Source organism: Sus scrofa, chromosome X, assembly GCF_000003025.6.
Source record: "Sus scrofa isolate TJ Tabasco breed Duroc chromosome X, Sscrofa11.1, whole genome shotgun sequence".
NCBI lineage: Eukaryota > Metazoa > Chordata > Mammalia > Artiodactyla > Suidae > Sus > Sus scrofa.
Window position 1 is genome coordinate 56,117,570 of NC_010461.5, and position 23,256 is coordinate 56,140,825.

Below are 23,256 nucleotides of genomic sequence, written 5' to 3' on the forward strand. Positions count from 1 at the left end.
AAGGCCTCAGCCTTTCGCTCTGAGTGAGATGAGGTGCCACTGTGGAGTTTTTCCCTTGTTTGGCCTGCAGGAGTCCCCAGGCCAGGGATCAAACCTGTTTTCACAGCTGTAACCAGAGCCACAGCAGTGACAACTAACCCACTGAGCCACCAGGGAACAGTTTTTAAAGAGCCGGAGAAGAAGAAGGAGGAAGCTTTTGAGAGCCTAACAGCAATAATCCATGCAGAGGTGACGGTGGTTCAGGCAAGACTGGTGGGAGTCAGGATGGTGGAAACAGTTGGATTCTGGGTGTATCTTTGGATGCAGAGGTCCCACATGGGCACTCTCCTCTCTAAGGCTCAGATGCCCCTACAAGGGAGCCCCGTTGGTGAGTGACCACCGTGAGACCGTCCTTGGCCTGCATACCTTCCTTGCATTCAGCCTTGTCCCATCCAGTCCCACAAGAAACATGTGGAGGGTGTTGGGTCAGGTCACTAGCTTGGCTGGGATGGCAGCTGTGTGAAGGGGCTGGAGAGAAAGGAGGCTGAAAAGGGCAGCGGAGCCAAGCTCTCAAGAGTCCGGACATGAGGATGAGGAGTTTGTGCTTAATCTTGGGGGCCCTGAGGAGGTGCCATCAGCTACTCAGCAGGGATGGTAACCTTGTCAAAGGCCACAGAAGGACGATTGTCAGGCACAGGGTGACTATCAGGGCCCAAGGACCCAGCTGTCCCGTGACTGACACACAGGCTCACCCTGTCCTCCTCTCTAACACCTACTTGCAGGACCAGTTCCACCTCCACATGGTGTTAAGTGTCGGGCTCAAGTGGACTGTCCCCAGCACAGAAAGACCGGCTGGCCCAGATCTCTCCCCGTGACACTGACTTCACTGTTTGGGGGCAGGGTAGCCCACGCCTTATCCAGGCTCCTGGTAGGGAAACTTGCTTCCCCCATCAGGGAACAAAGTTCCATAAGTCCCCAACACAGGCGAGAGGCTGGGGACAGAGAAGGCTCTAGCAGTTAGAAAGCAGTCCTGCCTGGGTGCCTAATGTGGAGGGGATGGGACACAGGAGCCACTGGTCACGGCCAAGATTCTGACTCGGCCTCTGGGTAGATAGTGGGCCAGGCAAGAGAGTAACCCTTCTCACGAGGCTGATAGAGCAAACTGGAGGCTTAGTCTGGGCCACCATTTGCGAGAGGGGATCTGTGGGACCAGCAGGCCCCATGATGGCTCGTGAAGCTTGTTGCTGGTTCCTAAATGTGTTTGGCTGACCCTGGGCTTCTAGAGCCCTGCTGCAGGGGCAACCGTGGTGGGGGCTGAGCAAAAGGCTCTGCACCTGCCAGCTCCCACCAAAAACAGCACCAGCTCTTTTTTAACTTGCTTCCAGTTGGAATTCCATGACAGATTCTTTTTTTAAATCTTTTTAGGGCCACACCTGCAGCATATGGAGGTTCCAAGGCTAAGGGTTGAATCGGAGCTGTAGCTGCCAGCCTACGCCACAGCCACAGCAATGCCAGATCCTTAACACACTGAGTGAGGCCAGGGATCAAACCTGCCTCCTCATGGATGCTAGTCAGATTCGTTTCCGCTGAGCCACGACAGGAACTCTCTTTTTCTTTGCAATCGAAGTATCCTTGATTTACAATGTTGTGTTAATTTCAGGTGAACAGCAAGGTGATTCAGTTATATATATTCAGAATATATATATATATATATATTTGTGTGTATGTATATATATATATACTGTTTCAAGTTATTTTCCATTATGGTTTATCACAGGAGAATGAATATGGTTTTCTGTGCTATAGAGTGGGACCTTGTTGGTTATCTATTTTATGTATAGTAGTGTGTATATGTTAATCCTAAACTCTTAATTTGTACCCCTCAACCCTGATATTCTATGAAACATTTTACAGGACAAAAGGTGGGGGTGGGGAAGGGGAAGGTCCTGTGAGGCCCCAAGAGAGCTTAGGAGGGACAGGAACCACATTTCCTTGCCATGGCCTCAGCCTGCCTGGGGTGGGCTGTGAGCCAAGTGCATGGAACCCAGGGACACATCCAGGGGACAGAGTCAAGGCAGCAAATGGAGACCGTGGCCAAGTGGAAAAGAGGATGCTGCAGAGGAAAAATGCCTGGATGCAGAGTGGTCACTGTCTCCATGGAACCGGCCCTGAGAGGTGTCCTCATTCACACTTGGCCCGGCTCTGAGGACTTGTGTTCTGTTATTTCTGCCTCTCCATGGGTCTGTCCATCTGCTGACCATGAAACTTCCACCTCCCTCCCTGGTCTGGGAGCTCTTGGGGGCAGAAACTCTGTGGTACTGGGTCTTGCTGTTCTCACACGCTCAGCCCCTTAACACAGGCCACACAGCAGGCTTGCCAGACATTTATTATATAGATGCCTGAACAGGGTGAAGGCCTGACCTGTTTGGCTGGCATTGGCCAAATCTCTGGGGGTTGTTTCCTTCAAATGTAAATAGGAGAGGAGGACTCTCTCTTGGACTCGTGAGAACCCAGACAAGGAACAGATGGCCAGTCACTTTGTGAGCTGTGAAATGGTGTCCACACGTAGGAACACTGCTGTCACTGTCATTAAGAGGAAGGATGGAGAGAGCAGGGCAGGGCAGTGAGGCAAGAAAGCCCAGAGTTCAACTGGGCCTGCCCTGGGGTGGGCTTCCCTCCAAGCAGTGTTACCTTGGAGAATGAGGGTCAGAAACTCAAGGGAAGAATGAATGACAGTGTGAAAATTTGGAATATTCTAGAAGCTCCGAGTCACCATCTGCACAGGGAAGGCCACATGCCCAGCTGATACATCTTCATGCATCCCACCAGCCTAACACCAAGCAAAGAAACAGTCAAAGCTCTTTGAGTGCTTTGATTCTTAGTCTTATCCCCTTTCATCATCCCCCTCCCATCTTTTCAAAATCCCTGGAGATTCCGAGGCTCAGAGACCATCAGAGCTGGAGGGAATCCTAATTCCAAGTCCCCCAGAGAGGGGTCCTCATGGCCTTGATGGAGTACCTTGCCAGCGAGATCCTTCTTCCTGCTCTCAGACCATGGCCCCACTTTCCACTGGTCCTGCTCTACTCCCCTGGAAACAGACCATCCACCCCCAGAAAAATCTAGTCCTTTCCTAACTTAGTAGTTTTCATCCCCCCCATATAAGGTTACCAGATAAAACACAGGATGCCAGTTAAATTTGAATTTCACCTTGACAATAAATGTTTTAGTATAAGTATGTCCCCAATATTGCATGAGATATAGTTATGATTTTAGTATAAGTATATAATGTTCATTGTTCATCTGAAATTCACATCTAATGGAGTCCTGTGTCTTTATTTGCTAAACTCTGCAACCCTCAGCCCCAGGATCACGTGGTCAGCAGTTGGCACCATGGTGGCAGCCACAGCCAGGCTTTGTCTGTCACATCCAGAGAGCAGACCCCACCAATGACTTTGAGGGGTCTGTGGATCACCTCCAATTTCTCAGCTGCCCCAGAGATCATGCTAGCCCCTATCCTCTGTACTTAATGGTTTAGTCAAGTTCTTTCTAAGGTGTCCTCGTTATGTTAGGGGAGTTTTCCTGCACACCTCACACCCACACCCACCCCATCCATCTCTTCTGTTTGCTGGGCAGGACTTTCTCTCTTCCTTCCTTCCTTCCTTCCTTCCTTCCTTCCTTCCTTTCTTTCTTTCTTTCCTTTTTGTATTTTAGGGTGGGACCTGCTGCATATGGTATTTCCCAGGCTAGGGGTCGAATCGGAGCTGCAGCTACCAACCTACACCACAGCCACAGCAATGCAGAATCCAAGCCTTGCCTGCAACCTACACCACAGCTCATGGCAACACTGGCAGATACGTAACCCACTGGGCAGAGCCAAGGATCAAACTCGCATCCTCATGGATACTAGTCAGGTTTGTTACCACTGAGCCACAAGGGGAACTCCCAGGGCTTTCTGGTTCAAGTGCCAATTTCCCTTTATCTCATCTAATAAACTAAGGATGATCAGGAGATGGAGGCTTGACCAAGAGACCAAAACAGGAGGTTAGTGATGAGGGCGGGAAAGCCGAGACTAACTCAGCTGGAAGGTGCCAGAGGACTGAAGATGGCTGCTCGCTTCTGCCCTGGTAGGCTACGGGACCTTTTCTCTTTCCAAAGGGCTTCCAGGATTTGCAGGGGGAGAGTTCACAAGGCCATTCTCCCAGAGAACTCATGCTTACCTCTAACCTCATGGCCCTGGTAACAGTAATGAGTCTCACGTGAACTCATGTGATCCCTTAGCAGATGTGGAAGGAAAAGCTACTCTTGAGTACATAGACAATCAATAAGGAGCAACAAAGGGAGAAACAGGAGGGAGATTGTTCCAAAGCACAGCTTCAATTTTGCATATCATTTTGCAGTTTCTTGTTTTTTGACCGTCTTCCCCTACTTGGCTTAAGCTCCTTGAGATTAGTTATCTTTTTTTTTTCTTGGCCATGTCCACAGCATGTGGAAATTCCCAGGCCAGGGACCAAACCCATGCAACAGTGAAGACTTGAGCTGCTGCAGTGATGACAATAGATCCTTAACCTGATAAGCCACCAGGGAACTTTTAGGAATCTCTGTCTATTTTGTTCACTGCCCTATCCACAGTGCCAAGCACAGTGCCTGGCCTCTAGTAGGACTGAAAATGGTGGCTGACTGAAGGTGACAAGGAGGTCAGGGTAAGAGCACAGTCAAGGGCAAGGTTGGGTTCAGTACAGAAACCTAGAATGAACAGAGCAGGAAACCCTCGTGACCTTAGAGCTTGAAGAGACAGATGGGAGGATGACAAAAGAGCAAATCCTCAGTGATGTGTTTGAAACACCTTCAGTGAAGTGGGTTCCCTGTTGCCCAATCTCCCGTTCCCCTTATGTTCCAACACCTACACCCCAGTGATGTAATTCTGCATCTGCAGGTGCTGGGGAGAGAGTGATTCTTCAGCTGCCCAGGGGCTCTGAGCTCTGGACAGGATGGGCTGATTCCTTCACATCTTCTCTTTTTATACCAAAATATCATTATACACTCTTGTTTCTAATTAGGAAAACTTGAATATAATGGCTTGTGTTTGACAATTTCTCAACAGCCCTTGAGCTCACTGGAAAGCTCCCTCTGATGTGAGCTAGGAACCCAGTCCAGACAGACACTTAGGGGCCATTAAACTCCAAACTAATGAGGATGCTGATTACCATGGAAACTGCTGCCTCTGGTGGCCTATGAAGGGGAGGAGGACCGGGGGTGGTGAGGTGGAAAGGGGAGGGTGGAGGAGAATGCAATGGGGGCAGTAGCTGGGAGATAGGCACTGGGGTAGGGTAGAGGAAAGGAACTTCCATTTGTTACTGTCTTCCTCTGTGCCAGGTATTGAGCTGGGTGCCCGACATACATTTGATCATCACAGCCCCCTGAAAGATAGGCACATTCTTTTGCCCCTCCCACTTCACTGACTGGCAAAGCATAGGCTGTTAATCAAGAAGATGGCTTATTGCCATTCCCAGCGCTTCTTACTAGAAAAGGTAACCTTGAACTCTCTGCCATCTAATCTTTATCAAAAGTTCAGTTGTGAGAAATGATATTCTTATAGTGCGGCCTGAAAAACAGGCAGCCCATCCGCTGCTAGTGGTGTGTGGCTCTACAAGGCAGGGCGTGTTCCCCGGAAGTTGGACCTTAATCTCTAGATGGGAGAGTGGGTGTTGGGGGAAGCGGGAGGCTGGTAGGGTCAGGGGGAGGTAGAGAGGGTGGTAGGCTTCAATGCAGAGCTGGAAAAGGCACATTAATGGTATAATAACCACAGTTTCTTTAACACCAACTACAGACGGTAAAGCCCAACATTTGCAAAGCTGGTTTTTCTGCACTTCAGGCCATAAAAACACCCACATAATGGGGCTTGACATTCCAAGGGACCTGTCATCCCTTCAACAGTATCTGAAAAAACAATCTTTTTTTTTTTTTTTTTTTTTTTTTTGGTCTTTTTGTCTTTGTTGTTGCTATTTCTTGGGCCGCTCCCGCGGCATATGGAGGTTCCCAGGCCAGGGGTCGAATCGGAGCTGTAGCCACCGGCCTACGCCAGAGCCACAGCAACGCGGGATCCGAGCCGCGTCTGTGACCTACACCACAGCTCACGGCAACGCCGGATCATTAACCCACTGAGCAAGGGCAGGGACCGAACCCGCAACCTCATGGTTCCTAGTCGGATTCGTTAACCACTGCGCCACAACAGGAACTCCTGAAAAAGCAATCTTGATTGCCACAAACAAGCAGACTCTATGTGACCATTGCTATCACGCTATCAATGTTCAAACGATGTCCCTTTCATGATCAGCATAATAGTTTCCTAAAATTATCATTGCTTTGATTCATTTTAAGTCACGAGACCATCATGAAAATGTTTCAACAAACAACATGCTTGAAACATACAAATGACAGTAAGGGAGGATGTGAAGTATTTCTTTTTTTTTCTTACAACAAGATGGGACAGAGGAAATAGATGTACTTTGCCCTATTGCTCTCACTATTACAACTAAAACCCTTGGATATTATGTATAAACCAAACAGAAGACTCTGACAGGTGGGGAAGAGAAGGAAGACCCCCCTAGTCCTCAGGATGGGAGGAATGACATGAATTTTCTTTTTGTCTTATCCCAGACTGGTAGCTGAAGAAACTAGCAACCCAGACACGCCAATAAGCACAGACAAAAACAGCCCTGATCAAAGCCTTTTCTCTCCAGCCAAAGGACCAGGGAAAGATCAACCCAACTGAGCAATATGAAATGTTTAGACACTAACCACTTTACTCCAGCCCAAACCAAAGAACAAATGGTGGCCCATGTGCCCACCCACACTAGCAAAGGCTAAAAGGGAAGCTTAGGCTTCCATCCTCCTGAGGTTGTAATGACACATCCCAATGCACCCAAACCCCCTCCATGCTGGCATGGTGTCAGAGGAGGTCAAGTACAGAGAAGAGACTTCCATCCGCACAGGCAGGTAACAAGACCTACCCACACACCACACCAGTAGAAACAATGTGGGGAACCTAGAATTCCACCCCCACCTGGCAGTAATGAGGTTCCCCCCACATCCCCTGCTGTCCCTCCTGAGGTGATGTCAGAGAAGCTCCAGTGGAGAGTCAGGGCTTTCACTACCACCCAGTGGTAAAAGCACCAACCTCCTACCCCAAGGGTCACAGGAAGTAGTATCAAAGGAAGCATTAACTCAATACTAGGACCCCTCCAGGCAAGAAGCTATCAACAGAGGCCTAGTATGGAGCAGAAACTCTCAGCCCTGCCCAGCAGTATGAGGAGTCCCCATTAGGATCAGTAGAGACCAAGCGGGGAACCTAGACTTCTACCTCCATCTAGTTGAAATGATGTGACATCCTTCTTCCCTGCTGGTGGCAGTGCCAAAAGAGGCCAGCTAAAATAGATGGCTTAAATGAGATTCAGTCTCATTTATACCCATGTCATAATGACATAAATGCCCAGGTTTCAAAGAAATATCACTCAAGAACCAGGAAGATCTCAAACTGAATGGAAAAAAGACAGATACCCAAACTGAGATGACAGAGATGTTAGAATTATATGGCAAAAATTTTTAAAGGGACCATCATAAAAATGCTTCAACTAGCAATATGCTTGAAACAAGTGAAAAAATAGAAAGTCCCAGCAAATAAAGAGAAAATTAGACCGAGAAAAAGAGAAAGTGTCAGCCTAGAAATAGAAGATATAAAAAAGACCCAAATGGAAATTTAAAAACTAAAATACAATAACCAACATTTAAAACTCAATGGATAGGAGTTCCCTTTGTGGGTCTGTGGGTTAAGGACCTGACGCTGACTGTGAGGATGCGGGTTTGATCCCTGGCCTCACTCAGTGGGTTAAAGATCCATCCAGCATCGTCCCACGCTGCAGTGTAGGTTGCAGATACAGCTCAGATCTGGTGTTGCTGTGGCTGCGAGGTAGGCCTCAGGTACAGCTCCAATTTGACCCCTAGCCCAGGAACTTCCATATGCTACAGGTGTAGCCTTAAAAAAAAGAAGAAGAAGAAAAAAAAAGAAAACCCATTGGACAGGCTTATTAGCAGAATGCAAGGAACAGAGGAAAAATTCAGAAGATGGAATAACATTTACTCCACCTGAACAACAGAGAGAAAATAGATGGAAAAAACAATCATGAGACTGAGAAGACAAGCCACAGATCGGCAGAAAATATTTGCAAAACACAAACCTGATGAAAGACTGTTATCCAAAATATTAAAAGAATCTTAAAAGCTCAACAATAAGAAAACGAATGACCCAATTTAAAATTGGGCCAAAGATCTGAACAGATCCAAAGAAGGCATACAGAAGGGCAAGTAAGCATATGAAAAGTTGTTCATCATCACATGTCATTAGGGAACTGCAAATTTAAAATATGAGATAGTGCAATGCACCTGTTAAAATGGCTGAAATCCAAAGTACTTACAACATCCAAACACTGGCATGGATATGGAGCAACAGGAACTCTGACTCATTGCTAGTAGGAGTGCAAAATGGTATAGCCACTTTGGAAGAGAGTTTGGTGGTTTCTTACAAAACTAGACAAATTCTCAGAGTTCCCTTCGTGGCTCAGTGGTTAACAAACCCGACTAAGATCCGTGAGGATGAGGGTTCGATCCCTGGCCTCGCTCAGTGGGTCAAGGATCTGACATTCCCGTGACCTGTGCTGTAGGTCACAGATGTGCTTTGGATATGGCATAGCTGTGGCTGTAGCTGTAGGCCAGCAGCTGCAGCTCCAATTTGACCCCTAGCCTGGGAACCTCCATATGCCATGGGAGTGGCCCTAAAAAGCAAAAGCAAAAACAACAACAAAAAATTAAACATACTTTTAGCATACAATCCAGCAATCATGATCCTTGGTATTTACTCAAACAAGTTGAAAACTTAAGTCAACACACAAAAACTTGCATATTAATGATTATAGTAGCTTTATTCATAATTGCCAAAACTTGTACACAACCAAGATGTCCTCAGTAGGTGATGAATAAACAAACTGTGATATATGTAGCCAACAATGGAATATTATTCAATCCCAAAAAATGAACTATCAAACCATAGAAAGACATGGGGGAACTACAAATACCTATTGCTAAGTCAAAGAAGCCAATCTGAAAAGGCTACATATTGCGAGTCTCCAACTATATGACATTCTGCAAAAAGCACAACTATGGAGACGGTAAAAGGATCAATAGTTGTCAGGAGTAAGAGGTGAAAGAAGGATAAACAGGTGGGACATATAGAACTTTTAGGGCAGGGAAACTATTCTATAAGATAATGTAATGGTGGATATATGTCATTACACATTTGCCCTGATCCATGGAATGTACAACACCAAGAGTAAACCCTAATGTAAACTACGGATTTGAGGTGATAATGATGCATCAGTGTAGGTTCATTGATTGTAACAAATGCACCACTCTGCTGCAGGATGGGGCAAGGAGGCTGTGATTGGTGGTAGGGAGGAGGATAAAAGAACATTATATACTTTTATATAATGTTCCATTCAATTGTGCTGTGAAACTAAAACTTCCCTAAAAATATAGTATTTTTAAAAATTGAACAGAGACTCAGAGTTCCTGAAGAAGAGGAGAAAAAAATGTAGGGCTGAAAAACTACTCAAAGAAATTGTGGCTAAAAACTTCTCAAGGGAGAGGGGAGGGAGTGGGCTGGACTGGGAGTTTAGTAGATGCAAACTATTACATTTAGAATGGATAAGCAATGAGGTTCTACTGTATAGCACAGGGAACTCTATTCAGTCTCCTGGGATAGAACATGATGGAAGATAATGTAAGAAAAGGAATGTATGTATTTGTATGATTGGGTCCCTTTGCTCTACTGCAGAAAGTGGCACAACATTGTAAATCAACTATTCTTTAATTTTAAAAATGTAAAGACAAAACCAAAAAACTTCTCAAATTCGGTAAGAGATATAAACCTACAGATTCAGGCAGCTGAGCAAAACCCAAATGGGATTAAACCCAAGGAAATCCACCCCAAGATACCTCATAGTCAAATATCAGAAAATTAAAGACAAAGGAAAAAAGTCTTGAAAGCAGAAAGAAACAACATCTTATCAACAAAGGAAAAATAATTCAAAAGACAATACATTTCTCATCAGAAACCATAGAGGTCAACAAAAAGTGACACAACATTTTTCAAGTGCTGAAAGAAAAGAATTGTGAACTAAGAGTCCTAAATCCAGTGAAAATATCCCTCAGGAATGGAGAGGAAATAAAGACATTCTGATAAAGGAAAACTAAGAATTTGTCACAAGGAGACCTACCTGAAAGAATGGTTAATGAAGTTCTCTAAATAGTAAAGGTAAAAGAATAAATCTTGGAAAATCAAGAAGGAAGAAAAACCACAATAAGCAAAACTATGGGTAAATACAGTAGACTTTCCTTCTCCCTTTGAGTTGCCTATCGTGTTTAAAGATTGGAGGAAAAAAATAGAAAACTAATGTGTTTCTGAATGTGTACAGAGGACGACGTTTAAGATAGTTGTATTATAAATGGATGAGGGTAAAGGATGCAAAAGGAGATAAGTTTTTATGCTTCACTTAAACTGGTAAAATGATATTATAGATTTTGATAACACACACACACACACACACACACACACAAACACCCCAATGTACCTACAGCAAACACTAAAAAAATTTATACAAAGATATAAACTTGAAAACACCATACAGGCATACCTCATTTTATTGCACTTCACATCTAGTGTTTTTTTTACAAATTGAAGAGTTTACAGCAACCCTGCATCAAGCGAGTCTATCGGTGCCATTTTTCCAATAGCATTTGCTCACTCCATGTGTCTGTGTCACGTTTTGGTGATTCTTGCAATATTGCAAACTTTTTCATTATTATATTTGTTATGGTGATCTGTGATCAGCGATCTTTGAAGTAACAATTGCCAAAAAATTACAACTCAATGAAGGCTCAGATGATGGTTAGCATTTTTAAAAAGTGTATATTATTTTACTTAAAAAAATTTTTTGGGGTCTTTTTTTTTTGTCTTTTTGAGGGTCACACCCGCAGCATATGGAGGGTCCCAGGCTAGGGGTCAAATCGGAGCTACAGCTGCTGGCCTACACCACAGCCACAGCCAACGCAGGATCCGAGAAGCGTCTGTGACCTCACCACAGCTCATGGCAACGCAGGATCCTTAAGCCACTGGGCGAGGTCAGGGATTGAACCCACAACCTCATGGTTCCTAGTCGGATTCATTTCTGCTGCGCCAAGACAGGAACTCCTAAAAGTGTATTTTAAATATAGTATATGCATTTTATAAAACATAATGCTATTGCATACTTAATAGACTACAATATAGAGTAAATGTAACTTTTATATGCACTAGGAAACCAAAAAGTTGGTGTCACTTTATCGCAATATTCACTTTATTTTGGTGGCCTGAAATGAACCTGTGATATCTCTAAAGTATACCTATAGACAAATCAAAATTGAATTCTAAAAAATATTCAAGTAACCCAAAAGAAGGCAGGAAAAAAACCCGAAGAAGTGAATATAGAACAAACAGAAAACAAAAAATGAAGTGGCAGACTTAAGTCCTAACGCATTGATAATTACCTTAAATGTAAATTATTTATATATACCAATCAAAAGAAAGAGAGTGGCAGAATACATTAAAAAACATGACCTGAATATATACTATCTACAAAAAAACTCACTTCAAATATAATGATATTGGAGGTTGAAAGTAAAAGGATAGAAAAATATATATCCGTGCAAACATTAATCAAGAAAAGGAGTGGTTACATTAATATCAAATAAAATAGATGTTAGAGCAAAGAAAATCACTGGAGACAGAGAGGGGCATTACGTAATGACAAAAGGGTGAATCTACCAAAAAGACAAAGCAATCCTAAATGTGTAAGATTTGTAACAGAGGTGTAAAATAGATGAAGCAAAACCTGATAGAACTGAAAGGAGAAATAGAAAAGGCTACAATGACAGTTAGAGACTTCAACACACCTCTGTTCACAATAAATAGAAGAACTTGACAGAAAATAAGGAAGGTTATAGAAGTCAACAACACTATAAACCAATGGTATCTAAACAACATATATAGAACACATCGCCCAACCATAATAGAATACACATTCTTTTCAAGTGCCCATGGAATATATGTCAAAACAGGATATATCCTGGGTCATAAACAATCCCCAGCAAGTTTAAACAAATTGAAGCCATAAAGAATATTCTTTCCAATCACAAAGGAATCAAAGTAGAACTCAATAACAGAATGATAACAGGAAAATCTGCAAATACTTGGAAACTTAGTAATTTACTTCTATATAATTCAGAGACCAAAGAGTCTCAAAGGAACCCTCCAAAAATACATTGAACTGAATGAGAATGAAAATGCAATATATTAAAACTTGTAAGGCACAGTTAAAGTAGTACTGAGAAGGGGATTTATGGTACTAAAATGTACACAATAGAAAAAGAGGAAAAGCCAGAAATCAATCATCTAAGCTCCCACCTCATGAACCAGAAAAAGAAAAGTGACCTACACCCAAAGGAAGCAGAGAGAAGGAAAACTGAGAGCAGAAATCAATAAAATTGAAGACAGAAATCAATGAAATTGAAAATAGGGAAAATCAATGAACATATAAGCTAGTTCTTTGAAACAATCAATAAAACTGACAAATCACTAGCAAGACTGACCAAGAGCAAATAACAAAAGAGAGAAGACACGAATTACTAATATTAAGAATAAAGCAGGGAATATCACTATTGATTCTGCACATGCTAAACTATAATAATGGAATGCTGAAAACGACTCTACACACATAAATTGGACTATGTAGATGAGATAGACCAATGCCTCAAAAAACACAAACTACCAAAATTCACCCAATGTGAAATATATAATTTGATTGGCCCTAAAAATATTAAGGAAAAAAAATTATCATTTTAAAGCTCACTCAATAGCAATCTTTTGGCCTAGATGTTTTCACTGAAAAATCCAACCAAACACTGAAAGAATTAACACTGACATTCCATAATTTCTTCTAGAAAAAGAGAAGAGGAGGGAACACTTACAAATTCATTTTATGAAGCTAATAATTACCCTAATACTAAAACCAAACCAAACAGTACTGAAAGACAATATCTACAGACCAGTATCTCTCATCAAGGCAGATTTTTTTTTCTTATTTTCTTTTAAAATATGGAATTTCTCAGGCTAGGAGGTCAAATCCGAGCTGCAGCTGAAAGCCTATACCACAGCCACAGCAATGCAGGATCCAAACCACATCTGTGCCCTATGCTGCACTTCTCGGCAATGCAGGGTCTTTAATCCACTGAGTGAGACCAGGAGTCAAACCCACATCCTCATGGACACTATGTTGGGTTCTTAACCCACTGAGACACAATGGGAACTCCAAGGTAGATTTTTAAATCCTTAATAAAATATTTGCAAACAGAATTCACCAATGTATAAAAAGAATTGTAAACCATAACCAAGTGAGGTTTATTCCAGGAATGCAAGACTGGTTCAATACTTGTCAATCAATCAATGTAATCCACTGGATTAATAGTCTAAAGAAGAAAAAAAATCACAAAAACAGTGCAATCAATGCACAGAAAAAATATTTGATAAAATCCGACAGCTATTCATGTTAAAAACTCTCAGAAAAATAGAAAGAGGGGAGCTTCCTCAACTTGATAAAGAGCAGCTACAAAAAACCTACAGCTAATATCATACTTAATGGTGAAAGACAAAATGCTTTCGCCCAAGACCCAAAACAAAGCAAACCTGCTTGGCCTCACCACTCTTACTCAATATAGGGCTAGAAGTTATAATCAGCGCAATAAGGCAAGAAAGGGAGTAAAAGAACACAGATTGGAAAAGATGAAATAAAACCATCCCTCTTCACATATGACATGATTCTCTACATAGAAAATTCCAGGAATTCCCATCATGGCTCAGTGGTTAACGAATCCAACTAGGAACCATGAGGTTGCAGGTTCAATCCCCGGCTTTGCTCAGTGGGTTAAGGATCTGGTGTTGCCGTGAGCTGTGGCGTAGGTTGCAGACGTGGCTCGGATCCATCATTGCTGTGGCTCTGGCGTAGGCCGGCAGCTACAGCTCCGATTCAACCCCTAGCCTGGGAACTTCCATATGCCATGGGAGTGGCCCAAGAAATGGCAAAAAGATCAAAAAAAAAAAAAAATTTTTCAAAGAATCTACCAAAAAACCCTCCTAGAAATAGTAAGTCAGTTGAACAAGGTCATGGAATACAAGATGAACACACAAAAGTTAATTGTATTTCTATATACTAACAATGCACATGTGGACAACAAAATTAAAAATGCAATACCATTGGGAATTCCCTGGTGGCCTAGCTGTTAAGGATCCAGCATTATCACTGCTATAACTCAGGTTCGTTCCCAGGCCCTGGAACTTCCTCATGCCATGGGTGCAGCCAAAAAAAATACAATACTATTTATAATTACTCAAAAAAGGAGTTCCCGTCGTGGCGCAGTGGTTAACGAATCCGACTAGGAACCATCAGGTTTCGGGTTCGCTCCCTGGCCTTGCTCACTGGGTTAAGGATCTGGCATTGCCGTGAGCTGTGGTGTAGGTTGCAGATGCGGCTCGGATCCCGCGTTGCTGTAGCTCTGGTGTAGGCCGGTGGCTACAGCTCCGATTGGACCCCTAGCCTGGGAATCTTCATATGCCGCGGGAGCAGCCCAAGAAATAGCAAAAAGACCAAAAAAAAAAAAAAAAATTACTCAAAAAAAATGAAATGCTGATGCATAAAGCAGCAAAATATGTGCAAGACATATATGTTGAAAATTAGAAAACATTCATGAAAAAAATAAATGAAAATCAAAATAAATGGAGATACATACCCAGGTGGCCGCCACAGACTGGGAAACTCAACATAGTAAAGATATCAATTCTCCCCAATTTGACATATGGTTCTAACACAATTCCTATGAAAATCCCAGCAAGAATTTTTGTAGCTATAGACAAGATTATTCTAAAATGTATATGGAAAGACAAAAGAATTAGAATAGCTAAAACAATTTTGAAAAAGAATAAAATTGCAGAAAAGGGTCTCCTTATATTCAAGACTTACTGCATTGCCACAGTAAACAAGATGGTATGGTATTGGAAAAGGGATAGACATATTGATCAGAATAGAGAATCCAGAAACAGACCTACACAAATATGCCCAACTGATTTTTCACAAAGATGCAAAACCAATTTAATGGAGGAAGCATAGCCCTTTCAGCAAATGATGCTGGAGTAATTGGACAACCACACACAAAGGAATAAACCCTGGCTTAAGTTTCAAATCTTACACAAAAATAAAGAGAAAATAAATTATAGATTTCAATGTAAAATAAAAGGTATAAATCTTTCTGTAAAAAACAGGACAAAATCTTTGGGATCTAGGGCTAGACAAAGAGTTCTTGACACCAAAAACACAACCCATAGAGGGAAAAAATTGATAAATTGGACTTTATGAAAATCAAAAACTTTTGCTCTTAGAAACACCAAGAAATAAAAAGACAAGTTACAATGTGGGAGAAAAATCTTCGTAAAACACATATCCAACAAAGAACTAATATCAAGAATATGGAAAGAACTCTGAAACTCAACAGTAAAATACAGTCCAATTATAAAATGGGCAAACAACATAAACATTTTACCCAAGAGGATACTGCACAGATGGCAAATGGACACATGAAAGGATGAACATGATTAGCCACTAGGGAAATACAAATTAAAACTACAGTGAGATGTCACTACACATGTATCAGAATGGCTAAAATGAAAAATTATGACAACACCAGATGCTGGTGAGGATGCAGAGCAACCAGATTCCTCATACACTGCTGGTGAGGTTGCATAATGGTATGGCGACTCTGGAAAATAGCTTCTTAAACTAAGCATACACTTATAGTATGACCTAGAAATTGCATTCCTGGGCATTTTTCCCAGAGAAATGAAGACTTATGTTCACACAAAAACCTGTATGTGGATGTTTATAGCAGGTTTGTTTGTAATAACCCCAGATTGGAAACAACCCAGATGTCCTTCGACAGGTTAAACAAACATCTGTATCATGGAAGACTTCTTAGCAACCGTAAGTACTGAAAGTTTTTTGGTTTTTTTGTTTTTGGTCTTTTCTACGGCCGCACCCGCGCGCGGCACATGGAGGTTCTCAGGCTAGGGGTCTAATGGTAGCTGTAGCTGTCGGCCCACACCAGGGCCACAGCAACACTGGGTCCGAGCCGAGTCTGCGACCTACACGGCAACACCAGATCCTTAACCCACTGGGCAAGGCCAGGGATCGAACCCGCAATCTCATGGTTCCTCGTCGGATTCGTTAACTACTGAGCCACGACGGGAACGCCTTTTTTAAACTTTTTGACATTAGAAATAATCAGAAAGAAGTGGCTTGAAGAATGCCAGCTTCCTGGGCATCCTAGGGAGCCCATTTTGGAAGCTGGGAATGAACTCAGGAGAAGAGGAGTTTAGGGTAGGTGCATTCTGTTGGCGCAAGCAGAAGTGGGCTTAGCCATAGTGAAAAACTTTAAGGAGTGTGGCTGTTACTTTCTTAAGGTGAGGTGGAACAGAGTGGATTTGAGGCCTAAACTAAAAGGACACTGTGTTCCGAGAAACATAAGGAAATGTCTTTGTTCTGATACACAAAATTAAGGGTTCATCAGTCAAGGCAACTAAAGAACTGGAGAGTAGCACCACATTGCCTTCTGAACAAAGAAGTAATGGGAAGTCCAGTAGCAGAGCCCGTTCAGCAGTGTAATAGTATTTGTCATGTGATGCTCAAGCATGACCAAGGTCTGCATTAAGTTCAGGCCCGGAAGTGAAGTAGGCAGTTAGAGTCCATGAACATCACAAATTCAATAGCTGCACATAAAGTACAAAAGCGGAATTTTACCCGCCGGGTTAGAACCCCACTAAAATCAGAAGCAACCGTTGCTACGGGGTCTACTGGGGGCGTAGTTAGGGTCATCGAATAGCCAATCGTAGTGCCAGGCATGTTTAGAGGGCGTGGCCGTGGAGAGATTGTGGCCAATCGCAAAGAGGGCTGTGAATAGAGTGAGGGCGACCAGTGCTAGACAGGGGCAGAGTGCAGCGGTCAGAGGAGGCTGAGAACCTTACCCTGTCCGTTGGTTAGAGCTGTGTGGGCCTGAACTGTAGCGATACTTTAGCCGCCACCAAATTTCGATTCTCTTCTACCGTTAGACATCATGGAAGATTCCCAGAGTGAGCATCAACGGATGATACGACGCCACAACCGCGAGAAGAAAGAGCTGCAGGCCCGTATCCAGAGCATGAAGAACTCGGTCCCCAGGAGTGACAAGAAGAGAAGAAAGCAGATGCTCCTAGATGTGGCCCGCCTTGAGGCTGAGATGGAGCAGAAGCACCAGCAAGAGCTGGAGAAGTTCCAGGAGAGTTTCCCTGGTAACCTCGATTCTGTCACTGAAGATCTGGCCAAGATGGATCTCGAGAACCAGCCTCCCCGCCCCTCGAGGGCCCAGAGAAGGCGCGAAAGAAGAGCGGCCCTCGCGAGGGAGCGTCAGGAGAGGATCGCCGAGGCCGAGATGGAGCATCTGGCCAGCTTCCGCAAGGATGAGGAAGAGAAGCTCCGCGCCATCCTGGGGGCCAAGAATCTGGAGATGAAGGATATCCCGGCCGACGGCCACTGCATGTACCGCGCCATCCAAGACCAGCTGGTGTTCTCGGTGACCGTGGAGAGCCTGCGGAGACGCACCGCTGAGTACATGCAGAAGCACGTCGACGACTTCCTGCCTTTCTTCAGCGACCCCGAAACCGGCGACTCCTACAGCCGCGACGACTTCTTGAGCTACTGCGACGACATCGTGCGCAGCGCGTCGTGGGGAGGCCAGCTCGAGCTGAGGGCCCTGTCGCACATCCTGCAGACCCCTATCGAGGTGATCCAGGCCAACTCGCCCGCCGTCGTTATCGGAGAGGAGTACACCAAGAGGCCGCTCATCCTGGTCTATATGCGATACGCCTGCAGCCTCGGGGAGCACTACAACTCCGTGAAGCCTCTTGAGGCCGGAGCCGTCGGGGGCGCTCCACCGCGTCTCTTCTAGGCCCGACGGCGCCTCAGAGCCCTGCAGCCGCCGCTGCCGCCTCCATCGCTGTGGCCGTTACCGCAGGAGCCGAAGCTGCAGCCGCCACCGCCACCGCGTCTCCTCAGTAGGCTCCGTTTTCTGTTTTTTTGTTTTGTTTTGTTTTGTTTCCTCCGGTTTTCTTGGGGTTTTCTTTATCTATTTTACTCAGTGTTCACCCCCTCTCGCCTCCCGCCGCCCCCCGCCTTCCTCCCTCATTCTTCTCTCCTCTTCCATCGCCTTTTGGTTGTTTCTTTCAAGGGGTGGGGGACCCAAGGCAGGTGACAAGGAAGAGATCTGTATTGTCCTACCCGAGGGGAGGAATTCTTGCCCTGAAGGGTCTCTGCCCCCCTTACCCCTGAGAATTGGTCATGGTGCAAATACCTTACGGCTTCAAAAGATGGCAATTTGGTTTGGTGTGTTCTTCCCTTGGAGGGAAAAATCAGTTTAGTTCAGAATCTTACGGTTGTCCCATGATTATTTGGATTACTTAGATAAAGTTGGAGTTGATGTGATTGAAATGATTCAGAGATGCCTTTTGCTTAGTTCTTTGAGAGAAAAATGTACCGTGGGCTGTTTGGGGGACGGGTTTGCTTTTCACTTCAACTGGGCTACTGAGGAGATGTCTCAAGTTATGAACAAGTCCTGCTCTAGTATTTTGGTTTTTTTTTTTTTTTCATAAAAACTTGGATGGCGGCAAGTTAATTTTAGTTGTTTAGATGTTTGCTGAACTTCAGATAATAGCATTTGTTAAGTTTAGAAGTTAAATGTAAGTGTTAAATATAGAAATTAGATTCACATAAATTGATAGGCTAAAGTTTACACTAAGATGTGAAAGATCTCCATTTAATTTCCTTTATTAAAGATAGGAAGGGATATGCCTTTATTCAAGGAGTTGATCCATGCCGTTATGTCTACAACTGATGTGAAGTAGAAAGAAACAAACTGATAGGTAGCTTAACTTGCAGTGAGGGGTGAGATCTGAACTAGTAAGTTTCCTTTATTTTTCGGGCATATTATTCAAGTAATTGATCCACTTTGTTCTATCTACAACTGGTATGAGGTGTGAAAGATCTGCAGTTAGTAATTTTCCTTAATTCTTAGCAATAAAAAAGTATATAAAAAATTTTAAAAAGTATTAAAGTAGTTGATTCATCTTGTTATATTTGCAACTGGTATGAGGCAAAATAAAAGTGAGCAATATACTTTTGTTGATATTTGAGACTTGTTAATATCTTCAATTTGCCAAAAGAATAGTAAAAGTGAAATGATTTACAGTAAACAGTTTTTACAAATTTCAATCTTCAGATCCTGTATTTCAGTGAGATTACTTAAATTCATCTAAATATTCTTTGTACCCACCAAATGTTCTAAAATAAAATATATAAAATTTAAAAATATATATTCAATTTGTTTAAAAAATAAAAGCAGTTTAAAAATACTTGGGTCTCTATTTTTTATAGCTGACTTAGTTCACATAGAGTTTGTATCCCAGGACCGACTTCAGCAAAGGAGTCCTAGAGGGTTAGGGAGCACAAATGAAGAGGGGAAGGGGACATGATAACAGATGAGGCTTTGGGGAGAAATGGGTCTCTAGTCTTGGTGGTGGCCTGAAGTGGAGTGTTTCCCAGGGAAAGATTTGGGGAGGAACAAAATAGTTGAGGCTATCCTGAGTTGATGTTTGACTCACTGAAAACATCATGAAATGGTTTCATTGCTATTCATGGAAAAGAACTCCCACTTTCAAAAACTTGCCAGTCCAGGACTAGTTGCAGGAGGGAAAGAAGTGCCACCGGTTTTTCATGGAGGCGGGGGCTGTTCTCAAAATACAAATATGGAAATCCTGCTAGATAGCTCACTGTGTAAATGTGTGTATCAGATACATTTTCAGATAGCCAACTGGCTGAGAAGAGGTCCCTGAGAAAACGAGGTATTTGGAGGCACTGTGAGAAGAGATTCTTTTTTAGAGATGAGAATGCTGGCTGGGGAAGGAAGATTAGTCCAGGAAGGGAGGCATAATCCGTAAAAGGAGGCCTGGCTGGGAAGGAGGATGAAAATTGGGAAAGGGTTCAGCCTAGGAAGATGAATGGAGATGGAAAGATAAAGGGGAACAGGCAGAAGAAGGGAGATGGCTGGGTAAGGGAAAGGGAACCTGGCTGTGAACTGAGGCACAGGGTGAGGAAAGAGGCCAGGCTAAGAGGGAGATAATGGGGTAGGGGCTGGTTAGGGAAGAAGAGCTGGTCAAGGGAAAGAGGCCTAGTTGAGCGAGGGGCAAAGGATGAGAAAGGAGTCCTTGACTGTTAAAGGGGGAAGAGCCTGGGGAGCGGCACCTGACCAGGGAAGATCTAGCTGGGAGAGCTGTCTTAAGCTGGGGAGAAAGGCCTAGGCTGGGGAAGAGGATGAGGCTGGGTAAGGGGCCTGGATGTAGGAAGGGGCCTGTCTTGTAAAAAGAACACAGATTTGACAGGGTGTCACAAGCTGAGGATGGGAGACAGGCTGGGAAGGTGTAGTGGGGGGTGAAAATAAAGTGGCCTGACTGGGGAAGGGCTCTGGCAGGGGAATGGGGCCTGGGAAGGAGGGGGCATCTGCCTGGGGAGGAACCTGATGGCAGGAGAGGTTTGAATGCTGAGACCAACATAGCCTGGTCATGGGATAATAGGTGGGTTGATGGACTTGGCCAGGAGAGGGGGCTTAGCAGGAGAGAGGGCCTGCTAGGAGAAGGATCCTGCCTGGGCATGAGAGTGTGTGTCCAAACAGGTCTTGGCTGAGGAAAGGGACCTAGCTAAGGAGAGGGGCATAGGCTAGGGATAGAAGAAAGAGCTGGGTGAAGAAGAGGAATAAGCCAGGGAAGGGGCTTGGCTAAAGAAGAGGGCCTTGGAGTTCCTGTCATGGCTTAACGGTTAATGAACCCGACTAGTATCCATGAGGATGCAGGTTCAATCTCTGGCCTCACTCAGTGGGTTATGGATCTGGTGTTGCCATGGGCTGTGGTGTAGGTCGCAGATGCGGCTCGGATCCCGCATTGCTGTGGCTATAGCTGTAGGCTGGCAGCTGTAGCTCAGATTTGACCCCTCGTCTGGGAACCTCCATATGCTGCGGGTGCGGCCCTACAAAAAAGACAAAATAAAAAAAGAGGGCCTTACTGGGAAAAAGGCCTGCCTGGTAGAATAAGCATAGTTTGAAAAGATGCTGTACATTCCTGGGGGAAGAGAGCCTGGGGGAAGAGTCTGGCCAGGGAATAGTTCCCAGCTGAGGGTATGTGTTGATGAAGGGGGCCTGACAGGGAACGATCACATGGCTGGGGAGAGACTTGACAGATGATGGAGGCTGAGAGAGGAGGATGTTTGGCTGGGGAGGGAGGCCAGTGAAGGGGGGAACTCCTTGGAAAAGTGGTCCAGCTGAAAATGGAAAAAAGCTGGGCAGGAGTTCCCATCGTGGCTCAGCGGAAACGAATCTGACTAGCATCCATGAGGAGGCAGGTTTGATCCCTGGCCTTGCTCAGTAGGTTAAGGGTCTGCCATTGCTGTGAGCTGTGGTATAGGTCACAGACCTGGCTTGGATCCCACGTTGCTGTGCCTGTGGCATAGGCTGGTGGCTACAGCCCCAATTTGATCCCTAGCCTGGGAACCTCCATATGCCATGGGTCTGTGGGTATGGCCCTAAAAAAAAAAGAGAGAGAGAGAGAGAGAGAGAGAGAGAGAGAGAGAGAAGAAGAAGAAGAAGAAGAAGAAGAAATAAAAGAAAAAGAAAAAAGCTGGGCACAAGTACTTGGCTGTGGGAAGGAGGCACTTTCTGACAAAGGGGTCCCATGAGGGCAAGAGGACAAAGGGTTGACAAGGGGCCTTGCCTAGGGAAGGGGAGCCTGGCTAAGGAGGCTGTCAACAGGGCCTCAGTTTGGAGAATGGGCCCTGGCTGGGTCAGGGGCTTGGGAACAGAAGGATCCTGCATGGGGAAGAAGTCAGGCTGGGGTTGAGGCCTGCCTGGGGAGGGGAGCCTGGGGGCACAGGATGATAAAGAGGCCAGGCTGTGGCACAGGGTGGGAAAACTAGAGGCTGGAGAGTTGGACATAGGCTGGTTAAGAAGGCTGATTAAGAAAGGGGGACTGGCTAGATAAGGGAACATAGGCTGGAAAGAGAAAACCAAGTGGGCTCAGGGAGCCTGGCACAGGCTAGGGGCACTAGGGATGGCTGGAGGGTGGGTGGGTAACAAGCTGGGGAGGAGCCTGGGTAGGATTGCTGCAAAAGGGGGTACAGGATCCCTAGCTGGTATAGGTGGGCATGGGGGAAGACTGCCTAGCAGAGGAAGGGAACCAGGCTGGGATTCTGGCCTTAGCCAGAGAAAGGTGCATAGGTCGCTGGGGAGGAAAGCATAAATGGACAAAGAGATCCTGGCTAAGTGAGGGGGCCTGGCTGAGAAAGAGGGCCCGGCTGGTTTCAAAGCACAGGCATGTTGAGGGCTTCTGATGGGGGATAGGTAGTCTCCTGGTGCAGGTGCATAATAAGGGGAAAGGGGGGCTTGGCTCCAAGAGAATATAGACTGAGGAACACAGGGAAGTGAGGAAGGGAAAATAGGCTGGTGACAAGGACCAGGGGCCTGGTTGGTATAGGGTATAAATTGGTATAGAGTGAGAAAGGGATTCCTGGCCTTTGAAGGGGGAAGGGCTAGGGAGTGGTACCTGGCTAGGGGAGGAGGCACTTGTTAGGGAAGTTATCTGCAAATAATGTTAGGGGGGCTGGATGGAGATGGGGCACAGTTGTGGGGGAAGGGTATGCTGGCCAGGGAAGGGGACATGAGCCAGGCAGAGACCCTGAATGGGCAAGAGGGCACTGCCTGGATAATGTGGACCTTGCTGGGAGTGGGGAGAGGGGCTAGTGCTGCCCGAGGAATTCTTTGCCGGAAGGCACCAAACAAACCAGCGGAGTCCCATTTTATAGGTGTGTCCCTAAATACAAGAGAAATAACTGTTCCTGTCTTGGGAACCCTTAAGATCTCACTGGGCCTGGCCCAGCTCCCTCCACTGGGTTTACCTTTAGCTGGAAGGAGGGTGAAGAGTAAACCCAGGCGAGACCCCCACCAGGCCCAGAG

The 23,256-nt window shown here is 44.9% G+C and overlaps 1 protein-coding gene across 1 annotated transcript; it reads left to right on the forward strand.

Moving 5' to 3' along the window:
* OTUD6A (OTU deubiquitinase 6A) lies at positions 16,910-19,527 on the forward strand. The gene has a single exon (XM_003135157.5). The coding sequence runs from the start codon at positions 17,284-17,286 to the stop codon at positions 18,151-18,153; it is 870 nt and encodes a 289-aa protein (XP_003135205.2). The 5' UTR covers positions 16,910-17,283; the 3' UTR covers positions 18,154-19,527.

Excerpts from the sequence above, each read along its gene's own strand:
- OTUD6A (XM_003135157.5), top strand. The coding sequence starts at position 17,284 with ATGGAAGATTCCCAGAGTGAGCATCAACGGATGATACGACGCCACAAC.